This window comes from Rhinatrema bivittatum, chromosome 15 (genome assembly GCF_901001135.1).
Source record: "Rhinatrema bivittatum chromosome 15, aRhiBiv1.1, whole genome shotgun sequence".
NCBI classification, from domain to species: Eukaryota; Metazoa; Chordata; class Amphibia; order Gymnophiona; family Rhinatrematidae; genus Rhinatrema; species Rhinatrema bivittatum.
The window spans coordinates 22957223-22981136 of NC_042629.1; the positions used below are offsets into that span (position 1 = coordinate 22957223).

The 23914-nt window shown below is 41.2% G+C and overlaps 1 protein-coding gene and 1 long non-coding RNA gene across 5 annotated transcripts in view; one reads left to right on the top strand and one right to left on the bottom strand.

The window, feature by feature from the left end:
* Nucleotides 1-323, top strand: part of LOC115076725 — a 32625-nt gene extending 32302 nt beyond the window's left edge. Inside the window, exon 3 of one of the 2 annotated variants that reach the window (XR_003852853.1) lies at nt 3-323. This is a non-coding gene — a long non-coding RNA (uncharacterized LOC115076725). The remainder of the gene's footprint in view (nt 1-2) is intronic. The other variant, XR_003852852.1, reaches the window with a different exon arrangement.
* SAMSN1 (SAM domain, SH3 domain and nuclear localization signals 1) overlaps nt 1-23914 on the bottom strand; it is a 37036-nt gene that overhangs the window by 5224 nt on the left and 7898 nt on the right. For 2 of the 3 annotated variants that reach the window (XM_029578515.1, XM_029578514.1), the window contains exons 3-7: nt 23189-23344; nt 20538-20676; nt 18533-18684; nt 15380-15586; nt 5146-5296 (exon numbers count right to left, since the gene is read on the bottom strand). In XM_029578515.1, coding sequence (XP_029434375.1) covers nt 5146-5296; nt 15380-15586; nt 18533-18684; nt 20538-20676; nt 23189-23344 — 805 coding nt within the window. The remainder of the gene's footprint in view (nt 1-5145; nt 5297-15379; nt 15587-18532; nt 18685-20537; nt 20677-23188; nt 23345-23914) is intronic. The other variant, XM_029578516.1, reaches the window with a different exon arrangement.

A 23914-nucleotide genomic window follows, 5' to 3' on the forward strand; every position in this document is an offset into this window, starting at 1 on the left:
AGTCCTCAGTATTGTCATCCTGAGCACTGTGCCCTGGTGTTCCAGCTCCTGTCTCAAATTATTCTGCAAGAGAAGAAGCCCTGAATAAGAGACAACAATCAAACAAGAGACAGTGACCACATCTCACAATGACGTAGTGAATTTGACAACACTGGAGTTTTGTAATGAGAAACTCTCTTGCCTGCCTTTCCTCTTCTCAGTGATTCTGATGTAGTCATTTTATGTCAAATTCCTTAAAAGAGGATATAACAAAAGCAAGTTCTAACTTCAGATCAGGAACACGAAACATTTGAACTGTTATTATGAGTGTTGCAGCTTGAACCTTATCATGGTGCCCCCTTTACAAGCTATTAAATAAACTGATAAAGACAATTGTTCAGTATCTCACATATTTAAATAAAAACAGAGCTTAATTTAATCATATCTGAACGGCTAGAACTCCTTTTCTGATCGCTCAATTCAGAAAGACTTGCATTTCCTGGCGAGTTATCTTGGGATCATGTCTAATGCTGCTAGCTAGTGCACTATCAGCTTCTGCATGCTTGTGTGTGCCTCCTGCCGAGCAGTGACCTAGAAACCATTAATCCGATCTCTGAAGTAGGTGGTAGCTTGTGCGTGCACGTGCCTGAACCCGAGTGTAAGGCGTGGGAGAGGGGGAATGGAGCCAGGGAACATTTTCTTTTTCTGCAGAAAGTCACTCGAGATATGTTCCCTTGAACTATAGCATTTTAACATTTTATTCCATGCTACAGGGTAGAAGGATGCCATATGGCACTGCCAAATATATCATGGAATGTGAATTGCAGGTTGCGGTCATGAAAAGAGCATCAGCACCACCATGAACTGAAAATGAGATCACAACATTGAATTTCAAATACAGAAGATTTTGCAGCTTCAGTTAATGGCAAAATTTCCATGGCTTTGGCAGGCACGTGCCATGTCAGTATAACCCCCTCCTTGGTTGAGATCCAGAATATAAAAGCCACTCCAGGACCAGTCCTCTAATTCTTCCTGCTATGTACATCACCATGTGCTGGCCATTTGGATGCTGGGGTTCAGCTGGCAAGGAGGAGGACAAGTCTCCGGGGCCCTTGGTGCATGAAGGTGAGAGAGCCCTACACTGTCTCTCCAGTCCCACAAGTTCCACTCAGTCTTCCTCACAATGCTACTCATTCCTGTAGTCTCAGCAGGCTGGTTCTTCAACTTGGAAATAGCAGGCTGGACTCAGGAAAACGTTATCAGGATAAAAATCACAAAAAAGAATCTAGCAGTCTCTTGATTCATACTTCTCCACATAGTTCTTACATCTGAGCAGCTGGACACAGGGCAAAGCAGGACCCTGTCCCATTCCCCTCAGGGAGGGTGATTGCCCTCCTGAGCTAGGAGCAGGTCAGGAAAAAGGAAGCTAACTCTTTCAAAAAGTCAGATCTGTGAGAGCACAAGAAAGGATACTGTCGTTATTTCCTCATTTCTGCAGGCTATGGGGCCTACTCTGATCCACCAGTAAAACACTCCTTTCCTTCAAAAACCAAAAGTTAGCCACCCCCACATTGCACATGTTTGAGTCAGAACAATCCCAGCACCCAAGGTGGGGAAGAGTGCCAAAAACCTCTCCCTAGAGATGGAAAAGGGAAAAATGAGTGGTATGAGAATGAAGTCTCCCTTACACCAGAAAAGGCTGGACCAGGGATAATGGAATATATTGTTTGCATTCATTTTGTAAGCACTGGGAATAAGGCAAATGTAAAATTGGATTCAGTTTGTACCCATGAATCATGACAGCGCATGGACACCCCTACACATGGCCTGTTTCTTATACACTTCTATTGACCTGCTCTCCTTGCCATTGCTAGAAGCTGGATGGACCTTTGACCTTTCCAATTTGGCAATCCTTAGGTTATCATAGAAAGTTGTAAGTCTAAGGTCTTTCTAGTGTTGTAAAATAAAATAAAAAAAACAGATTTCCTCAGTTCCTCCAATGTCATGAAAATATAGCCAGATTACTTGAAAGAATGGGTAAGTAGATGCATCCTGCTCCTTGTGTTATGGACAAAGTTAAACTCATTAGCCCAGCATATCTTTCCCTTTCACTCCTGAGTTAGGGATAGGTTTTGCGGAAGAATTTGAGTGTGACAGTGAAGGGTTAATTTAGCTCCTTTTGAGAGAGAAATACAGTTATAATGATTCATAGTTATAGGATGCAGCTTTATGCTTGCTTGAATTCACTGAAACATTTAATTGTGTTAGGAAGTCTTCCCTTTGCAGTTATGTAGATGTATGTGATAGGGACAGGTAGGCCCCATTTAGTCTAAAAGTATATGATCAGAGGTTAGTACTGACAAAATGGTGAAGTATGTTGTAAAATGGTGAATGTGGATGTTAGCGAGAAGGAATAACTTGTACTCCATTATTATAGTACAAGATCAACACGTATGCTTGGGAAGTACTGAATATTCTGTCCGAAAAGATAACGGAGACATAGTACTGCTTGCTTATATGCATATACAATGCTGAAAGCATAAAGAAGAAATTACAGAATTCTGGGCAGTTAGGTAACCCTCCCTTCACAGCCCACAGGCCTTCCTTCTCCTAGTTTGATAGAAATAGCCTGAAATCTTCAAGGTCACTCATAGAGAGATACAGAATACAAGATGGAGACAAGACCTAATTAGAGAATAAGAATAACACTTAGAGCCAGCTGGCAGGGAGTTAAAATGTGCTCAGTGAAGCACAGTATCAAGCAGCTCTGTGTGATAAGAAAAATAGCTGAGAACTGGAAAACACCTGGCATCTGCCCAGATTTAGTTTATAGACACAGAATAAACTTTCACAGACCTTATGTGTTTTAACTTTTTTAACTTTTGGGGTACACACATTCTTAACTATCTTAGTTTTGGTATAACAATAGTGTTTCTATCTGAATAGTGATATGATTGCTTTTATTTACATGGCATTGATGATATTATTATTATGATTATGTGTACCCAACAGAAGGTGTTGGGTTTAGAGAAAATGCAAGGCTGGTGGTCCCACATGTAAGATAGAATGTCTGGACAATATGGGGAATAGAAGTAGTGAATAAAACACAGGAATCCACCATTTCAGAGTTGTCCTCACACACGCAGTAGTTGTTTTCTTATCAGTTAGTTTGGCAATACTTCAGGAGAGTTAAGAAACAAAGAAAACAGTACAGCACGTGTCCAAACATAGGGCTAAGACCCTAGGTCATGGGGGGATGGGCAGATTCTCTGCTGAGACAACCAGACCCTTTCAACAAGACCATCTCAGCAAAGACAAAAGAATCTCTGGTAACATTATAGTCTGCCCACCGAGACCACGCTTGCTATCACTTGTCTGGGGAGCCTGGTGGATACAGTTTCAGGAAAGTGACTGCTTATTGCTAGGCCATTTGTATTTTTTTTTTAATATTTCCCTGTTAGCTGGGGAAGATTATTTACCCTTGCTCATTGTGCTAATATATAACCTGTTTTGTTTGTTATTGTCACAGACGCTCTTATAAGCATCTGTTTGTGCATATATTATACAGAAAAATATAGCTTTTCATATTTTCAAGCAAGCTATAGTCAGATGTCATTATTTTCATATAGGTGAATTTTAAAAGCCCGGTGCTCGCCAAAACAGGGAGGTACATGAGTATGTCCGGCTGGCATGTGCCACGCGAATTGTAAAAGGCGCCCGAGTACACGCGTATCTCTCGGTATGTGCACAAATACGTTGCAGAAAAGGGGCAGGTTGTAATTGTGGTCTGGGTGAGGCGCCTAAGTATTTACGCACACAAGCGTGTGCTAGGGTCCCCTGCTGGGTAACTTTACTATTGCTATGGATAGTGTGCAAATAATAAAATAAAAAATTCTAGGCTAAGCAGAGGGGATTTAAGAGTTGGTGCTAACAGGGTATAAGGGAGGCTATTTAACTAAGGGCTTAGGAAGTCCTATCCCTTACCTGGGCGAACTGGGAATGAACTGGGGAAACTGGTAGTTGCATCAGTGCATGTGTCTACTAAAATCCCCCACTTCTGTGGTAGAGGCAGCATTTGCGGGCGCATGTGCGCATTCATATAAAATTGTGCACACTTGTATGCACGTACAGCCTTCTTTATACCACACGCTCATATACGCATGTACGTTATAATATGGCCACGTCCTTTGGCACGATCCAGCATATGCAAGCACATGTCCACCTGCGCAGCTGTTTCAGTTACCGTCCCTCTGTGTTTGTGTGAGCCAGACTGCAAGGCAAAGACCCCCATCCTTCCACCTATTACAACTCTTTGATCAGTGGCTGGGCTAGAATATCTTTAACTGCAGCTTGAGAAAAGAATGTCACAAGTTGAATATCTGCAGATATTCTGCAGTTTATGCAATTGAAGAAATTTGCAGAATCGATTCTCTTAATAGAGCAATGTAAGAAAAGCAGCAGCTTTCATCACTGTAAAATGCTTCTTAAGAAGGTGAGGTTTGGTCTGGTAACAGTTATGAAAATTCTAGCTCTGTATGGTTTAATATTTCATTAAAATACATTCAGAATTAAACTATCACTGAAGAAAAATGTCCTGCTTGAAAATGCCTTATAGGAGCAATTTTCAGAGAGCCTGCATCATTGTAAAGTGTGCGAGTTCTCTGCATCTGCTGTTTGTGCAGGAAGGTCAGGAGAGTAAATTAGTGCATGTACTTCTGGGAACATCATGTACACATGCTGTTTTCCCTCTCCCAACCTAAACATACCCCTGAGAATGCTTCCTCGCAATCCGGTTAAAAGTGTGCATATTGTGAAAGCCTGTGCATACTTTTAGCCAGCCAGAGAGCAAAACTTTGAGACGGGGCAACCTAAGTGTGTTAATTCATTTTAATGTGGCTAGATTGCTTGGAAACTTTCCTCTCTTTGGATTTGGTGTTGCTCAGATGTGTCCCTTCTTCTCTTTACACTACTGGAGTACACCCTCACCAACCTGGTTTTCAGGAGATCCATGGTGACCATGCATAAGACAGATTTGCAGGCACTGCCTCCTTTACATACAGATCTATCTTATGCGTAGTCATTGTGGATATCTTGAAAGCCAGATAAACAAGGGGATACTGTAGGATCGACTTGAGAAACACTGCTTTGCATTAAGATGGTACGTACCTTCACTGTCATGCAGGTTTTCCGCAGCAGCCAGTAACCTGGCCCTGTCCTCTGGGTTTGCAATATTCAATTCTATCAAATGACTCTCCTTTAGATCCTTTAAATCGTCCAAAGTCTCATAGCCATTTAACAATAGAGTGGAGGTGTAATCCTGCAAATAGAAAATACTCTGGAGGTGAGCACTTTCTCAGGACTAGATCTTTGTTTGCTGTGATTCAAATACATAATAATAATAATTGCTTACCAGAACCTGCCAGTCCTCTGTTTGTTTGCGTTCACCTTATTTCTCTGGACATGGTAAGCATGCCCTTAAAACACAACAACTTGATGCAGAACAGCCTGACCTATACTAAACTGATGTTGGAATGCTTTGCAAATGGAGCCATAGATGTATGTGGATAACTGGATGGCAGAACTTTGTCAAACAACTTCAATAGACAATCTATATTATAATTATGGAATGGGAACATTTTTTTTAATCTTTATTTTGTACAAGAGGGATACAATGAATGTAATACTTCAATAATTGTACAATCTCCAAAAATTACTAAGTTATGTATGGATGAAATATTAGCTCACAATAAATTACTATTAGTGTCCCATTCCTGTGTGTCATTTTTTGAATTATACATCATTTACATGAATCATTCATACACTAATCCACACAACCATTCCACATTTATCCTATCATTCACCTGGCTGTACCATGATGTCTTTTCCAAGCATTGTTTATAGTCACCACTCAATTAAATAAGGATTAGAATGAAACTAAGTGGAGAGCCCTATTTCAAATATCTATCTATATAACTGTCCCGTGCTGCCAGTCACTGGTATAACCACTAATCAACAGTGATTGTCTAAGGGTGTCAGGTAATTGAGTATATGTTAGCTCCCAAAGCTTCAGATATTCTCGTGAATCCTTTCGATTAGTGAATTTAACATTTGATCTTTCCACTTGTATCCAATCTGCAAGTTTCCGGAATGACATATGGGGTGTAAGGTTAATGAGCTTAATCCAATGAGATAGGATACAAGTTTTGGCTAAACAGGTTACAATATGCACATATTTTACAATGGCTTTAGTAGAGGTAGACAACCAATGTGTGGCGCCAAATAAAAAAAAATCACCAGTAAGGAGCGGTTTCTATTGGATAGTACATTCAATAACTTGGAGAACTACATTCCAGAAAGGAAACATAGTAGGACAATAAATGAAATTATGTATCAGGGTTCCTCTATCCCTGTGACACTTTAGACAGATATCTGTAGTACAAATATGCATTTTACAAGCACGCACATTATCAATGTAGAGTTTATGCAGCAGTTTAAATTGCATTTCTTGTAATTTAGTTTCGACAGTTGTAAAGGCATACCCAAAGTAACACATTTTTTTCTGTGATATCAAGTGACCCTACAGCACAGACCATGACTTGGCTAATGGTACATAAATTTGTTCAGATTCTTTGCTAAAGCGTAATTTGTACCAAAAAGACAATGAATTGCTATACTTTTTCACTTTAGTGAACAAAGTTATTACAGTCTGAGTCAAAGAGCTTAGATTTGCAGGTCATCGCTTGCATCAGAAGATGCCTCGCTTGCAGAAACATATAAAATTGCCTAGATGGGACTTGGTATTGAGATCACAGTTGGTCAAAGGAGATCACCGTTTGTTGGGTTGCACAATATAATTTCTCCAGAGATGTAATTCCGGCTGTCTCCCACTGCGTAAACAGTGGATTATGCAGTCTGGGCAAAAAAGCCAGGTTGCCAGTCAGGTTTACCCTGAATTTACGACAAAAATATCGCCAGGCCAATCTAACTGGTTTAATTAAAATATGGTCTTTGGCAGATAAAGATAGGTCTGCTCTTTGGACATGCAAAACATTTATGGGTTTCAAAGGGTGTAAAATATCTGTTATCAGATCTGGTACTTCGAACTTATATTATGCGTGATACCATTCCCACAAAATCGAATTTGACATGCCATATTGTAAAAACAAAAATGCGGTAGTTTTATTTTAGAACATAAGTACTCTATAGCTTAACTGTGTTCTCTTTCCTCTCCAGAGAGGAAAGAGAACACAGTTCACCTTATGCACCTTATGCAGCTGTACAAAATCTTGGCGCATGAGCCAAACTGGGAGCATCTGCAACTTATATAGCAATTTCAGCAGGAGAGCCATCTTAAATAGAGCATTTCTACAAAAAAGCGAAAATGGGAGATCTTTCCTTGCCATTAACTGTTCCCCAATATGCTCTACCAGTACAGTAATATTCGAGGATAAGGTTGAGAGGTCTCGAGGTATCCATAGGCCTAAATACTTAAATGACCCCTTGGACCATGATAGTGGAAAGTTGCCTTGCCATGTCGCTTGAAGGAAGGTGAAATGGGTAGGGCTTCAGATTTGGAGAAATTTATTTTCAAGCCAACAAATTGCCCAAATTGCTTAATAAGGGACATAAAAACAGGTAATGCAATATTAGGGTTTCTTAAAAACAGAAGCCTGTCCTCTGCAAACAGATGTTGTTCTCTTTCGTTCCCAAACAAAATCGTTGAATTTCCAGGGTAGTCTTTATTTTAAGAACCAGTGGTTCTACCATTAGGCTATAAAGTAAGAGGGAAAGGGGACATCCCTGTCTAGTTCTGCTTTCAAGTGCAGAAGGCTCAGATAATTCTCCATTTACATTTATGCAAGCAGTGGGAGCCGAATGTAAGAGCTCAATCCATGCTTTAAAGGATTTTGGGAAACCATAGTTCTTCAATAACCAGAACATGTAATCCCACTGGACATTATCGAATGCTTTTTCGGCATCCCGACTAACAAAGAGTCCATTGAGATTTTCTGTCTCTCCAGACCAAAGGGCTTCTATTAATTTGCAGATGTTGGTAACTCCGTTTCTGTTTTTTACAAATCTGCTTCACTTTTTTGAAGGAGTTAATAAACATGTGGATAAAGGTGAACAAGTAGATGATGTATACTTGGATTTTCAGAAGGCGTTTGATAAAGTTCCTCATGAGAGCCTTCTAGGAAAAGTAAAAAGTCATGGGATAGGTGGCGATGTCCTTTCGTGGATTGCAAACTGGCTAAAAGACAGGAAACAGAGAGTAGGATTAAATGGACAATTTTCTCAGTGGAAGGGAGTGGGCAGTGGAGTGCCTCAGGGATCTGTATTGGGACCCTTACTTTTCAATATATTTATAAATGATCTGGAAAGAGATACGACGAGTGAGATAATCAAATTTGCAGATGATACAGAATTGTTCAGAGTAGTTTAATCACAAGCAGATTGTGATAAATTGCAGGAAGACCTTGTGAGACTGGAAAATTGGGCATCAAAGTGGCAGATGAAATTTAATGTGGATAAGTGCAAGGTGATGCATATAGGGAAAAATAACTCATGCTATAGTTACACAATGTTAGGTTCCATATTAGGTGCTACCACCCAAGAAAGAGATCTAGGTATCATAGTAGATAACACATTGAAAATGTCGGTTCAGTGTACTGCGGCAGTCAAAAAAGCAAACAGAATGTTGGGAATTATTAGAAAGGGAATGGTGAATAAAACGGAAAATGTCATAATGCCTCTGTATCGCTCCATGGTGAGAACGCACCTTGAATACTGTGTAAAATTCTGGTCGCCGCATCTCAAAAAAAGATATAATTGCGATGGAAAAGGTACAGAGAAGGGCTACCAAAATAAGGGGAATGGAACAGCTCCCCTATGAGGAAAGACTAAAGAGGTTAGGACTTTTCAGCTTGGAGAAGAGAAGGCTGAGGGGGGCTATGATAGAGGTGTTTAAAATCATGAGAGGCCTAGAACAGGTTAATGTGAATCGGTTATTTACTCTTTCGGATAATAGAAAGACTAGGGGCACTCTATGAAGTTAGCATGTGGCACATTTAAAACTAATCGGAGAAAGTTCTTTTTTACTCAACACACAATTAAACTCTGGAATTTGTTGCCAGAGGATGTGCTTAGTCAGTTAGTATAGCTGTGTTTAAAAAAGGATTGGATACGTTCTTGGAGGAGAAGTCCATTACCTGCTATTAATTAAGTTGACTTAGAAAATAGCCACTGCTATTACTAGCAACGGTAACATGGAATAGACTTAGTTTTTGGGTACTTGCCAGGTTCTTATGGTCTGGATTGGCCACTGTTGGAAACAGAATGCTGGGCTTGATGGACCCTTGGTCTGACCCAGTATGGCATGTTCTTAAGCCAGTCTGGTCTGGAGCAATGAGATCTGGAATGATTCCACTCAATCTGTTGGCTAATATTTATTTATTTATTTATTAACTTTTATTTACCGACATTCGTGGAGCACATCATGCCGGTGTGAATATAGAAGCTAAAATTTTAAATCCACTTTGATTAATTAGATAGGCCTGTAGGAGCCTGCTTGTTTTAAAATCAGGTTTAGGAAAAACGACAATTAGGGCTCTGTTCATGTCTAGAGACCAGCTGCCTTTGTGAACACACGTCTGGTACAGGTTTTGCAAGAGTGTTACCATTTCCTCTTTTAACAGCTTATAGAATTCAGCTCCAAAACCGTCAAGCCTCGGTGCCTTTGCCAAGGACAGCCGACTTATCATATATATTTCTGAGGTGGAGATGGGGTTAGTTAACCGCTGGCACCAATTCTCTGGTATTTGGGGTAATTGTACTTGCTCAAAAAAATTGTCTCAGGCCTTTTTATCTTTTCCTTTCTTAGAGTATAATGATTGATAGAAATTGAGCATTATTTCGGTGATTTTGGATTGGGAGGTATGGATATTTCCATTAGAATCTGCCAGATTTGTAATAAAATGTTTAGGCTTAATGATTTTAATTAATCTTGCTAAAAGCTTGCCCGCTTTATTCCCCTGTTGGTATAATTGAGTTTTGAGGTGCAGAATATGCTGAATTTCTCTTTGGTATAGTAAGTGATTTAGAGTTTTTGTTATGGAGATTATCTCATCTTGTAGTGAGCTAGCCAGGGTAATGTTTTTTTTTTTTAAGGTTCTCAGTTGTTTTTGAAGTGAAAGTATCACTTGATCTCTAAGTTTATTTTTGTGGGCCACACACGCTATAATCTGCCCACATAGTACCACTTTAGCAGCATTCCAAAAAGTATCACTTGGGAGGTCCTCAGCATAGTTAAATTCTCTATATTCTTCCCACTTACTCTTTAAATAGGTGGCATTGATATGGAGTTCTCGGGCTTGTAGATATGGCTAATTCTATGGTATATGAGCATGATCTGAAACTGTAATAAGATCAATATTGGCAGCTCTAAACCTAGGAAACAAATCACCTGAGATCAAAAAGAAATCTATTCTTGAGTAGGAGTTATGGACGTTAGAGTAATATGTGGTCTAACTCCGTGGGATGTAATATATGCCATGCATCAATCAGTTGGAACTCCTTCATCAAAAAGTGAACCCTCTCTGATGGCCTGACAGGGATTAACAATCGTAACAGGTTTAGTGTCCAAACTGGGGTCAAAGGGTAGATTAAAGTCCCCTCCTAATTTTAATTTTTGTTGAAGGTGTTGCCCTATTTCAGATGTCAAACCCACAAAGGACTCATGATTATAGATGTTTGGGGCATAAACATTACAAAGTAGGATTTTTTGATGTTCAGTGGTCCCACATAAAATAAGGAATCTGCCATCCTTGTCCAAAATTTGTTTATCCATAGGGGTAGATTTACAAAAAGGGTGCCCTTGCGTACTTTTGTAGGCGCATCAGGCGCAAACAAAAGTACGCGGGATTTTAGTAGATACATGCGTAGCCGCGTGTATCCGCTAAAATCCTGGATCGGCGCGCGCAAGGCTGCCGATTCCATGTAGCTGGCGAGCGCCGAGCTGCGCAGCCTGCCCCCATTCCCTCCAAGGCCGCTCCGAAATCGGAGCGGCCTCGGAGGGAACTTGCTTTCGCCCTCCCCTCACCTTCCCCTCCCTTCCTCTATCTAACCCACCCCCCTGGCCCTATCTAGACCCCCCTTACCTTTGTCGGGGGATTTACGCCTCCCAGAGGGAGAAGTAAATCCCCGTACGCCAGCGGGCTTCCAGCGCGCCGAGACGGGACCTGGGGGCGGTTCCGGAGGGCACGGCCATGCCCCCAGACCGCCCCGGCCCGAAACCACGCCCCCGGGCCCGCCCCCGAAACGCCGTGTCCCGCCCCGAAAACACCGCGCCGATCGGCCACGCCCCCGCCCCCCTCGAAAAACCCCGGGACTTATGCGAGTCCCGGGGCTCTGCGCGCGCCGGTGGGCCTATGGAACATAGGCCCACCGGTGCGCAAGGTCCTGCTCGCGTAAATCCGGGCGGATTTACGCGAGCAGGGCTCTTAAAATCCGCCCCATAATGAATGGGCAATCTTTGTGTATCAAGATGGCAATACCTCTCCACTTAGTAGAATAAGAAGCATAGTAGCATTGTTCCACCCAATCTTGTTTTAGCTTTCCATGTTCTTTATCTGATAAATGAGTCTCTTGTAAAAACACAATCTGCGCTTCAGCCCTCTTTAAATGATTCCAAATCTTTTTGCACTTAATGGGGGAATGTAGTCTCCGTACATTTAAAGATATTATCTTCAGCTCAACCATGATCTATAACATAACAAGGATTGGCATACCAGAATAGCAAGCACTGTTGAGATCTTGTAACCCCAACCAGCCTCGGGGTCCAAGCCTTAGTTAATTTATGGGCTCTGTTAAGATTACAGTTACTAGAGTAAGACATCATAGCCAGCCAAGTTCCACATTTACCCACATGTACATTCCTAAACCTTTGCCTAACTTCATTTATTCTTTTAAACACACAACAATATCCATGCCTACAGTTACCACACACCACACCCATATCAAGAACCATACTCCTAAGGGCCACATCTTCACCAATTCTTCTACTTTTCTTCCTTCTTCTGGATGAAGACGTGTCCTTCGGGCTTGCCATTTGTAACAGTGTTTAATGCAGATGAACAATACATATTCAGGTTAAGGCAGAAATAAATCACATGCTTGATCAGAGGTCTTTATGTTCCAAAAAAGAAAAATGAGAGCCTTCCAGCTTCCAGAAACTCAGACTGGCCAAAACATGGGAAAAAAACATTCTTCCTTAGATGATTGTTGACCAATATACCATATTTAGATTCAGTTGGTAAAGAATATCAGAAACAAGAAATCCTGTTGTTTGATAGGGAGTGATATATACACTGACAAGTAGATGGCCAGGGTAGTACAAGCTAGCTGGTTGGTAGGATCTTTAGTTGGTCATAATCAATGTCACTGTTCTTCATCTCAGTAAGATCACCAGTTGTTGCTCATACACATGATATGCTGGGGCTTGAAGACCAATTGTCAAACAACATTAGGATTCTCAATCTCCAGTCTACAGCTTGCAGATGAGAGGAAGACTGGGCTCTGGTAAGAGAATCCCAATTAAGATTCAGAGAGTCCCATTTCTCTAGCTTTTCTTGGCATCTCGATAGGCTTTAAGAATCTTTGCTGGTCATTCTCCTCTAGCTGAAGCAAAGCAATTAATTTTTGCACTGAGTCCTTAGTTAGGAAGCTGGTCATTTTTCCAGCATGTGAGACTTTGAACTTGGCTGGATATTGAAGAGTAAATCTAATTCCTTTCTTAAATAATTCAGCACAGATTCCAGAAAATGCGTGCCGGTCTTCCGAGACCTTTGCTGGGTAATTAGTGAATAGGAGGATTTGGGAGTCTTCATATTTCAATGGCTGTGAGGATCCTCTTTTTTTTATATGCCATGAGAAGTTTTTTTGTTTATTGGCAAATTCAGAATCCTAGCTATCACTGGCCTCGGCTTAGTAGCATTTTGGTTGCTCATGCCCAGCTGGTGGACCCTCTCCACTACCACTGGCTCCGAGGTCAGGGAAAGGCCCAAGGTTTTTGAAAGCCACACTTGCACAACGGCAGTAAATCAGGGTCCTTCATTGTTTCCAGGACACCAATAATGCGTAGGTTGTTTCCCCTTCCTCTGTTCTACTGGTCTTCTAAGCAATCTTTTAATATGGAACTTTCTTTTTTTATGGCCTGCAATTCCACCTCCATGCGGCCTGTAGTTGATTCCTATGTCACCTTACAGGATTCGAGCTCCTCGATTCTGCGTTTCTGCAACTCAAAGGATTCCTTTATCTCATCTGACGATTGTAGTTTAATTAGTTTATCTTCTAAAAGCGCTGAGCCATTCTTTGAAATTTCTTTAATAAGATCAGCTTTAAGTTCCTGCATCGACTTTTCGAACTCTGACGCCATTTGCAAATCTCCAGCCTTTACCTTTTCTCAAGTTTGTCATTGTGGTTTAGTAGTCATGCCGTCTCAAACCTGTCATTGGTTGTTTTGCTTGTTGTTGTTTAGCATATAGACAAAAAATAAGGTCTTTTCTCGTAGTAAAACAGCAGGTTTGAAGTGTAATAACAGGAGCCCAAGCAGAGCTCTTCAGACACACGATTTCACAGCTGCATGATGTCCTAGAATGGGAAATTTTTATACAGATTGTAAAAGGAACCTGAGGATCAGTAATCTGCACGGTCCCTACTATTATGCATAATTCATTGGCAGCAAGAAAGGGAGTCACCAAAATGGTGCATGGACTGCGCTGTAAGTCATACACAGAGAGAGCGAGGGAGCTAAAGATGTGCTCTATAGAAGAAAGAAGAGAAAGGGGCGATATGGCATGAATTTTCAGATATCTAGCATTCGTCAGTGTAGTACCAAAAAGAAGCCTTTTCCATATGGTGGAAAGCTGAAGGACAAGGGGTCATGAAATGAAGCTGAAGGGAGGAATGCGAAGAAATCTCTTTCGCTGAGAGCATGGCGGATACCCAGAAGAGGCTTCCAGCAGAGGTGATAGGAGTCAAACCAGTGATGGAATTCGAGCCTGCCTGGGAATGACGCAAAGGGACTCTAGTGGAGGAGGGAGGGAGGGAGAAGACCACAGATCGAGTAGTAGCACAGTAAGCAGGTTCAAATGGGCAAAACAAGTGGACCAAATGGTTCTTTTTCCGCCAGCATCTTCTCTTTTTCTGTTATCAGTGAATCTGTAGCTCAGGAGGTTTGCCTGTCTCTCACCACACCTCACTGCACTGTGAATTATCCTCCATACCCTTTTCTGCTTCCCAGTTCAGTAGTGGCTATATCCCTTTATTATACAATTTAAGAAGAATAAACTTTGAGCTAAACAAGAAAACAAATGCCAGCTAGCCAGGAGACTGAAATGACACCTTGTTAGTTAAAAGGGAGCATAAAATGCCACGAGACTCTCACTGTTTCCCCGGCTTCAGAGAAGAGGTGAAAATGCGAGTCTTTGAAAGCATCCATGGTCCCAGGACACCAACAATTGCAATGCAGCTTGCTTTAAAAACGATAGCTGTACTTATCAGCCTTCAACCATGTTTATACAAGTCTTATGTGTCTTTCAAGCTAAAAGTGTTTCTTTTTTCTCTCTCTTTTTTTTTTTTTTGCAATGATGCTGTTGCAAACAGTTCTTTCACTGCTGACACAGAGGGGAAATGTGCAACTAATTGTGTAAGAACACAAAGTACACGGTGGCTATAAACAGAACATATACACAAGCAGCAGAAGAACGGAGCTCTGCTTCCCTCTTACAAGCACACACAACCCTTTGAAAACTGGCTATGAGGTATGTGAGCAAAAAGTGCTCCTGCACATGTGCGGAAGATTTCCCCCGGTGCTCACCCATGTCATTATGTGCTGTCTGATCTAGGCATACAAATGTTAATGTTTCCAGGGCCACACAGTGAGAATGTCCAGAGATAATAAAAGTTATCAAAAGATTTCTAAATAAAAAAAGACCACACACACTGAAATGTCATGCTCCACTCCTTGCCTAAGCCATGGGGCGTTTTTGAGCTGGGCATTCTGAACCCAGCAGTCATTAATCCTTTTATAGTATAACCGATGAGAGACAAAAGTGTTTGCCCGGAATTTGGAATGAATAAATAAGAAACACTATCAGTAATTTTATTTATTTCTTTTTATGTATGAGAGGCTTGATCCTCCTAATTTGGTCAGGGTCCAAGTGGCCTTATGGGGGTCGGGTGACAGAGTGTGAAGTGTAGATAATAGAGCTAGTTCATTTTATGACATCTACTACTGAAAAGCCTTTTGTTTTCCAGAAGATTTTTAAGAATATGTAAACCAAGCTTCAACATTGCAAATTGAAGGGAAAAAAAGTGAAAGTATGTGTTTATATTGGCTGACCTGCAGATGAAGCCTCTCCAACAACTCTTGTAGAGTTTTAGGCCTGGGTCTCTTACTCCTCCTGTGTGCCTTGATCTTTCGTGGTACTGTTTCCTCGTCTGCGATAATGTCCACATAAATAAACTTGAAATTGCCCACCTTATTATTCAGCAAGCCCTTCCATGTGCCCATAGGAGTCTTACAGATAATTTCTATAACATCTCCTTTCTAGGAAAGAACATAGAAAACAGATTGTATAATATGTGATCATCCTGAAACTGCAGAATAGCGCCCTGTACAGTTCTTGTTTGCATCTACCGTATATACTTGTGCATAAGTCGAGAAATCTATGCCAGAAAAAAGGCACAAAAAAGCTTGCTCGACTTACACATGCATATTATGGATGACCCCACCACCCTCCTGAGCCCCTCAAAACTCACCGATAGTCTGTGGTGGTCCAGCGGGAGGTTTGGGAGCGATCTCCCACTCCCGGGCCATCTGCTGCCAGTAAATTCCTCCCCTCATGGCTGCCCTAATCCCTCCCCCTCCCCCCATGGCTGCCCTCCCTGTTCAATCCCTCCCGACCCCCTCAAGATGCACCAAAAGTCCTCGGTGGTTCAGCGGGGGGCCCAGGAGTGATCTCCCACTTCCGGGACATCGGCTGCCAGTAATCAAAATGACCCTGGCAGCCCTTTGTCCTTACCATGTGACAGGAGCTATGGGTGCCATTGGCCAGCCCCTGTCACATGGTAGGGGACGGTCAATGGCACTGGTAGCCCCTGTCACATGATGCACCATCTTGGGGGAGGGGGAGGGAGGGATTAAACAGGGAGGGCAGCCGGGGAGGGAGGGAGGGAGGGATTGAAAGGGGAGGGCAGCCAGGAAGGGAGGGAGGGAGGGATTAAACAGGGAGGGCAGCCAGGGAGGGAGGGATTGAAAGGGGGGGCAGCCAGGAAGGGAGGGAGGGATTGAATAGGGAGGGCAGCTATGGGGGGGGGGGGGGGGGGAGGGCGGGAGGGATTTAGTGGCAGTGCAACGGTGGAAAAGAGATGCATTATCATTCCTCAAAAAATTTCAATAAATATAATTCAGCAATAGTAAAACCATACAAATAAAAAGGAAAAATATTACAAAAAGCTGATCATCCAATAAGTAAACTCATATGAAACTTTTAAAAATTTCCCAAAAAGCAATAAAATACTTTAAAACAGCAGACACATCAGAGTAATAACAATAAAAGGGAGGGATTGAACAGCAATTTTCTTATCAGTTTGTTTCTGAGTGTGATTTCACTATTTCATAAGCCCCCTAGGTTTTACCCTCGACATCCATGGGTGACAGATAAATCTTAATTTAGGAGCCCCCCATGGCTGCCCTCCCTGTTCAATCCCTCCCGACCCCCTCAAGATGCACCAAACGTCCTCGGTGCATCTCGACTTATATATGAGATCAACTTACACACAAGTATATACGGTATATTTCCTTTTGCAGAAGTACTATTGAAGAATGTTAAAGGCCAAATTTTCCAAGACACAAGTTTTATGTCAAAGTGGGAATTTAGGTACATAAATGCAAGGACTGGAGACGTACATGGGCTGAGTAGTTAGATTTCTAAATACCTGATGCAGTAGTGCCTGGGCAGATTCTAACATACTGAAAATTAGCTCCAGGCAACAAAGTGGAAGACCATCTTTCTTAGCCAGACATGCTGCATATAGCCATCTAGCTCCAATTAGAAGCTTATCTTGTTGCTTTTAAAATGTTCTAGTATCCATCAAAAGTTTTTTGAAAATTTAGCCCTTAAAAATATAATAGCCAAGCTGTGCAAAATACTTCAAAGAAGCTACAGTATGCCAAAACTATTGTTTACTTAATATAAAAGCATACTTATGGTGACCATAGAGACATGATGGCAGACAAAAACCATATGGCTTATTTAGTCTACTCAACCACACCAATTGCTCAACTCTACAGTCTCTACCATTCTCTCAGAGGTCCCCCTGTGCTTATCCTAGGCTTTCTTGAATTCAGATAATGTCTACACCATCTCCACTGGAAGTCTGTTCTATGCAAACCCATCTTCTCTGTAAAGAAACCTTTCCTTAGATTACTCCTGAGTCTACCCCGTTTCTTCTTCATCCCCTCATTCTAGAGCCTCCTTTCCATTGAAATATGCCTGTTTCCTGTGCACTGATACCTCAGAGGTATTCTGTCATATTGCTCCCATCCTGACTTTTCTCTAGGGTATATATGCTTAGATCTTTAAGTCTATCCCCACATTCTTTAGAGCAAAGATCATTGACCATTTTAGTTGTCACCCTCTGGACTGATTTCATCTGGTTATATCATTTTGAAGGTGTGGATTCCAGAATTATACACATTATCCCAAATGAGGTCTCCAGGGACTTATACAGAGGCAAAATCACCTCCTTGTTTCTGCTGACTGTTCCTCTCTCTCTGTGCATTCTAGCTTTTATAATTACTTTTTCCACCTGTTTGGCCAGCTTGAGATCATCAGATATGATCACCTCCAAATACTTCTCTTATTTCATGTTTAGAAGAATTTTACTTCCTGTATGATACTATTCCATTGCGTTTTGATAATAAAATGCTTGATTCTGCATTTTAACATTAAATCTAACTGCCAGGTTCTAGATAATTCCTCAAGCTTCACTAGATCTCGCCTTATGGTTTCCACATCTTTCTGGATATCTAGCCTGTTGCAGATTTTGGTATCATGTGCAAAAAGAGAAACCATTCTTGATAGTCCTTCCGCAATATTGCTTACAAAAATGTTGAAAAGAATCAGTCCAAGCAGCAGTCTCTGTGGCTAGTAATGCACCACTAGTAATGCCCGTCTCCTCAGAGTGAACGTCATTTACCACTATGCTTTGTTGCCTCTCAGTCAGTCACTAGGGTCCACATCAAGGGTGCTCAGTTTATATATAAGTCACTTATGCGGAACTGTGTAAAAGACCTTCCTGAAATCCAAGTACATTACACACTCTCCCTGATCTAACTCTCGGTTACCCAGTGAAAGAAGTTCACCAGATTCATCTGAAAGACCTACATCTGGGAAAAACCATGGCTCCAAATCAAATTCACAAGTAATTCAAATGCCTCCTTTTCACACAATCTTTACTATCCTGAGAGAGAATTCGGGTATTTCTTTACCTTGATTTTGAGAGAGTCTGAGTCATAAGGGCTCGGAGTAAAGTCTGTGTGCACTTTGGCTCGGCCGCAGAATGGTCCAGTGTGTGGGATGTCCTCATCAAGTCTCAGGCTGTCCCTATTACTGGTCCCATCGGAGCAGCTGGTCACACCACCTAATCAAGAAAAGGGAACCAGAATGTTTATGGTAATTCTTTACATTCACTTCAGCACTTCATTTGTTTTGCAAAAAGCTGCTTTTCAGTTCACAGGCCTAAAAAAGTTGCCCATGGAGCTAAAATCTGATTAATTATATAGAAACATAGAAACATAGAAATGACGGCAGAAGAAGACCAAACGGCCCATCCAGTCTGCCCAGCAAGCCATGTATTTTTTTTTTCCTCTCTCTCATACTTGTTACGCTTGGCTTCTAGTACTCTCCAGTTCTATTTTTCCTCCACCCCACCATCAATGCAGAGAGCAGCGCTGGAACTGCACCAAGCAAACATCCAGCTCAATTAGGGGTAGTAACCGCCGCAATAAGCAGGCCACACCCCTGCCCCTGTCCACCCAGACTATGCAATCCACATACAGATCCTCCCTTCCTCATTCCCCCTGCTGTGGAAGCAGAGAGCTATGCGTTGAAAGAGAAGTATTAGACTCTTATTAATTACTTAATTAATTAGAGGAAAGAAATATGTTAGCAATGGAAAATGTTATTAAACTTAATTCCTGATAAAATCTTCATTTGTTAAGCAAATGCTTGGTCTTAGATCCTTGCACACATAGGGGCCAATGTATGAGTGTGCACTAACATTGGTTGTTAGCTCTCTCTTGTGGCCAGTGTTAATGGCATGCGAATGAGGCAGATGGTAAAGTAAGCGCGTACTTTACCTAACGATATTATCTTCAAGGTTTCTAAAGTTTTATGTATTAATGCATGTCAAAGCAATTAGCACCTCATTATCTCATTAGCATCCTAGGTTTAGCATTAAACCTCTTTAGGTGCATTAGCACTAATGCACATAAACTAGATTGCGCATGCTAACAGCACTTTTAATGCTTGTTAATGTTTGTGAATACAGCACACTTTAGCACAGTGGCCTCACAGATTAGTGTAACCGTAAAAGAAACGCAATTCTTCAGACTTTACTGAGGTTGTTTAATGGGTAATTATTTTGCTGATCCAGGTACAAATGTAGGGGATCCTCATGTACTCTCTGACTGCATCTAATTAGGCTATGGCTGACTCCTTTTCTTGAGTATTAGACCTAATGGAAAGAGACTGTCAAAAGACTTCACATTACTGGTGTACTCAGGTAATTTTGGATATGGTTGACTGAGATGTGATTGATACTCTCGTAAACAAAAACAACTGGAACCCGTATCATTTAGTCTAGTAAATTTCAGGCCCTATGCACTAAGCATTTTCCCATAGACATAAAAAGGGAGAAAATATTTCGTATATAAGCCCCTTGATTCTTTTCTTTCTTTACCTTGACATTATTCTAAGAATCTAGGGCAGCTGTACCATCAGTAATTTATTGGAAAGATGCTTGCCCAAGCACTTCACAAACATCAGATCTGGGTAGTGGAGAAGTCTCATGTAGTGCATCTTGTTTTGTTGGGACTGCACTAGTTCTGAAAGGAAAAGTACGAGTATACTTTCCTTTTGAAAATTGCCTATGAAAAAAAGTACCTGCAGAAAAAGCAAGTGCAAAGCTCTGTGAAAATGCAAAAATAAGCAAACTGTAGCTGTCCCAGATTTAATCACACCTCTGAACCTGGCAGCTTTTAATTCCATAGGTAAAAGTGGTCATTGTTGACCTTTACTCATGGAAAGGGTGGGCAGTATTACCCAATTTACCTGGGTAAATGGCCTTTGAAATTTGCCTATTAAGCATCTGCTTATTTCACACTCGAGCAAATTTTCATCAAACCTGCCTGACCAGTGCCCTTTTGCTTCTGGCTGCCTTGAAGTACTGTGATCTTGACAATCCATGAATCTAATTCCCAATGTTGCACTTACTGGACGAACTTTGTGCACTGTTAAGGCTGTGAAGACTTTCTGTGGATTCACTGGCTTTCAAAGATACACTTTCCTCATGTGATCCACCGCCAGGGTCACTGTTTCGATGGGAACACACATTTCTATCTCCACCTTCGATCTGAAAAACCAAACCTCAAAGTGATGAACACTGAAACATACCGGGTGCCATTTTCAAAAGTTTACTGTATATAGAACTGGAAAAAGCCCCACTGAATTAAAATCCACTGCTGTGAAGAAAGATGCTTTTTAAAAAAAACCTGGTGGTTCATGACCAACCTTAGTTAGTATGGGATACTCAATGCTTTCAAAAATTAATTCCGTGTTGATGATGCCAAAAGTCATGATCTTGATGGGTGAGTGTTGATCTTATTGCCTTATGTAACTGTGAGACCAACCCAAAAAAAGAGAGAAAAGGCCCACTGTGCGTTGTCCCAGGTAATTTAGTCTCAGAGTATTTCTTTAAACCCTACCAGTTTTCAGTGATCTGACTGGCTCTTATTCACTGGTGCCTGAAGCTGGAAGGACAAGCTTAAATGGCCGTACCCAGTTAAGCAAAGACTGGTCTTTAATTATGATGGATTAAATATAGTCTCAAGACTTTAATCCTGCCATCCTGGTGTCGTGGTGACACTGACTAAACAGAAGACCTTCAGCCTTTCAGTTTACAGAACTCTCTTTAGTTTTCTCCAGAGCTTTACAGCCACCCGACTTGTCAGTTTAGAAGTCTAAGATGATCTCATTTACTTCCAGGCAAGTCATTAATTGCTAAGGTCTTAATAACCTCTATATTCATTTAAAGCCCCTGGAAAACAGGTCTTTGAAAGAGAAATTAAACTTAAAAATCACATCACAATTGATCTTTTCTTGTCTGGGTGACTGTAGGCAGAGAAGGATGTTGGAACTCAAAAATAAAGCTGTTGATAATAAGCCACCATTAGCAGAAGCATCAGAAGAGGATGTAGGAGAGAAGGACGTGCTTTGGGTACAGCTGCAGCTGCTCAGGGTAAAGCTGATGTGCCGTATAAGAACAGGTTATTACACTTTCCCGTGGCAGGGTAGAATTATGCACTTGAAATATTTCCATTAATGTATCCCTTGGTCGCTCTTACATAAATCCTATTTGTTTGAGTCCTTTGTGGTGAACATTATGGAGGAGGTCTGACTCTGGGCCTTTTTGAGGGTAATTTTAAACTCTACATATTCAGGTAAAGTCTGAGCATACCTTTTACATCCAGACGTTACTCCATATTTTCAAAGAGAACTTGTGCACATAAGACCGCTTTGAAAATTTGCAGATACTTGTCCGGGTAGGTGCACAAAGTTACACCTGCTCTTCAGAGGGAGTAGCTCATGGAGGTTAAATGTAGTTAACACTGAGGGAATAGCTCATGGAGGTTAAATGTAGTTAACACTGTGCGCCATTGTATGGGACAAGGACCAAGTGTGGAGAAAACTTTAACATTCCTAATGAGCTGGCTGGGGAAAGGCCTTGACTTTCTTCTGGAAAATGAGGTAGTTTGCTTCTTGGAGGATGGATGAAGGAGCCTTTGAAAATTGGGTCCATTATGTGCAAGTATCTTTAACTGTCCTACCTCTGGTGGGGTGCAGTTTTCCACAAATTATAAATGTTATTTAAAAATAACTGTTGAAAATGCTATCACAAATGGAAAATACACTGAAATCATTTTAATGACACATACTATAAGTTGCAAGCACGCCAAATTCCCCCTCTCAATTTTAACAGCTAGCGTTCTTCCTTCCTGTCGGCAGAAGTGTGATCTTTTTAAGAATACCTGGGTGTCAGGCGTATTACTTCCTCCTTTCAGATGCTTTCATGTTCTGTTTGATCATTTCAGCAGCCACAAAGCAACCCTAATTTGTTTCAAGTACACCAAAAGTCTAGGTCCTTTCTCCATGCATATTACATATAAGTATTTACTCATGTCCTTTATTTTTATGTACGTTCCTAGATTTTCCAGAAGAAAAATGTTCTTGTAGAGGCAACCATGAATTTGTATTCTTTGCATTATGAGGATAGTCAGAGATTTTGCTTAATCTCTGACTTTACCTTTAATTCACTGCCATTAAGGATCTATGCGTATCCCAGACTTTCATAAATTCTGTTCATATTTTTGCACCCACCACGTCCACTGGGAGGCTATTCCACGCATAGTCCACCCTTTCAATGAAGCAGTGTTTCCTTATTTTACTTCTGCATCGACCCCTTTCAGCCTCATACCCTGAACTTTTGTTTTAGAAATGCTGTTTTCCTCTGAAAAGTGCTTGGTGCTTTCACATTATTTGTATCTCTGAAGCATACACATAGCAGCTTGTTTACATCTCATCTCGCAGGGCTTTTGCTGCAAACTCTATTGCCTCTGGTAATCATTTATCTAATGCTAAGAGATGTGCACACCACTGTTCAAATACACGGAGGAGATAGCCCCTTCTCTATGGAGCTTACCCAGACAAGGCTCTGCATCATTTTGGTAACCCTCCTCTATCCTTATGGAGGTTTGGCCTCCAGTAGATGCGTCCTTCTCTGCTACCTCATATGAGCAAAATAAATGTTCTCCCTCTACAAAAGGAGTTCGTACAAATGAAAAAATCTTCAGAAGATCAACACATACCGTATCCTCAGAAAGTGCCTTAATGTATTTTTTGCCCATCTTTTTTTTCATGGTCAGGAAATTGGCCTTCATCTTTTTGCCCAAGCTTCCTGCATTGTTTGCTGATTTTACTGTTCCTTGATCTCCTCCATCAGCATCATTTTCTGTTTCACAGAACTAGCGTAAATAACAAGAAATGATTGTTGATTACCCCAAACCCCATCATATCATGAATGAAAACACAGAAGTGACTGGAACTGCGGTTTGTTTTCCAAGGTAAGAGTTTTCTAAGCTTCCATGGTAGGACTCGGTCTACTCCCCATCATTGCAAACTGTGCTAGATACACAGTTGCCTTTATAGTTCCTTCTTTTGTAAATACTCATCTTGCTCTGTGTGGTGCTAATTGCTAATTGTGCATGAAATGACATTTCCAGTCTCGTCATCCTTGTGATTTGGCAAGAAATCCTAAAACAGTTGACATGACTGCCCCTTAAGTCTTTTACTGCTGTTGTGTGGCATTTAATGTCATGTTGTTTATATAATTCTGGGGTAGAGCTTACAATCCAGGTTTATTTATATTTAAAATAAAATAGTGCTTTGTTTAAAATTTGAGATGAATCCCAGGGGTTTTGCTGCCATAAATTAATTTGACTTGAAACCAGAGCACATCAGTATCGTATTCTCAGATTAGCTTTGGCTCTATTGGAGCATTAGTTACGTGATGCCTTCAAGGATTTACCTCTTAG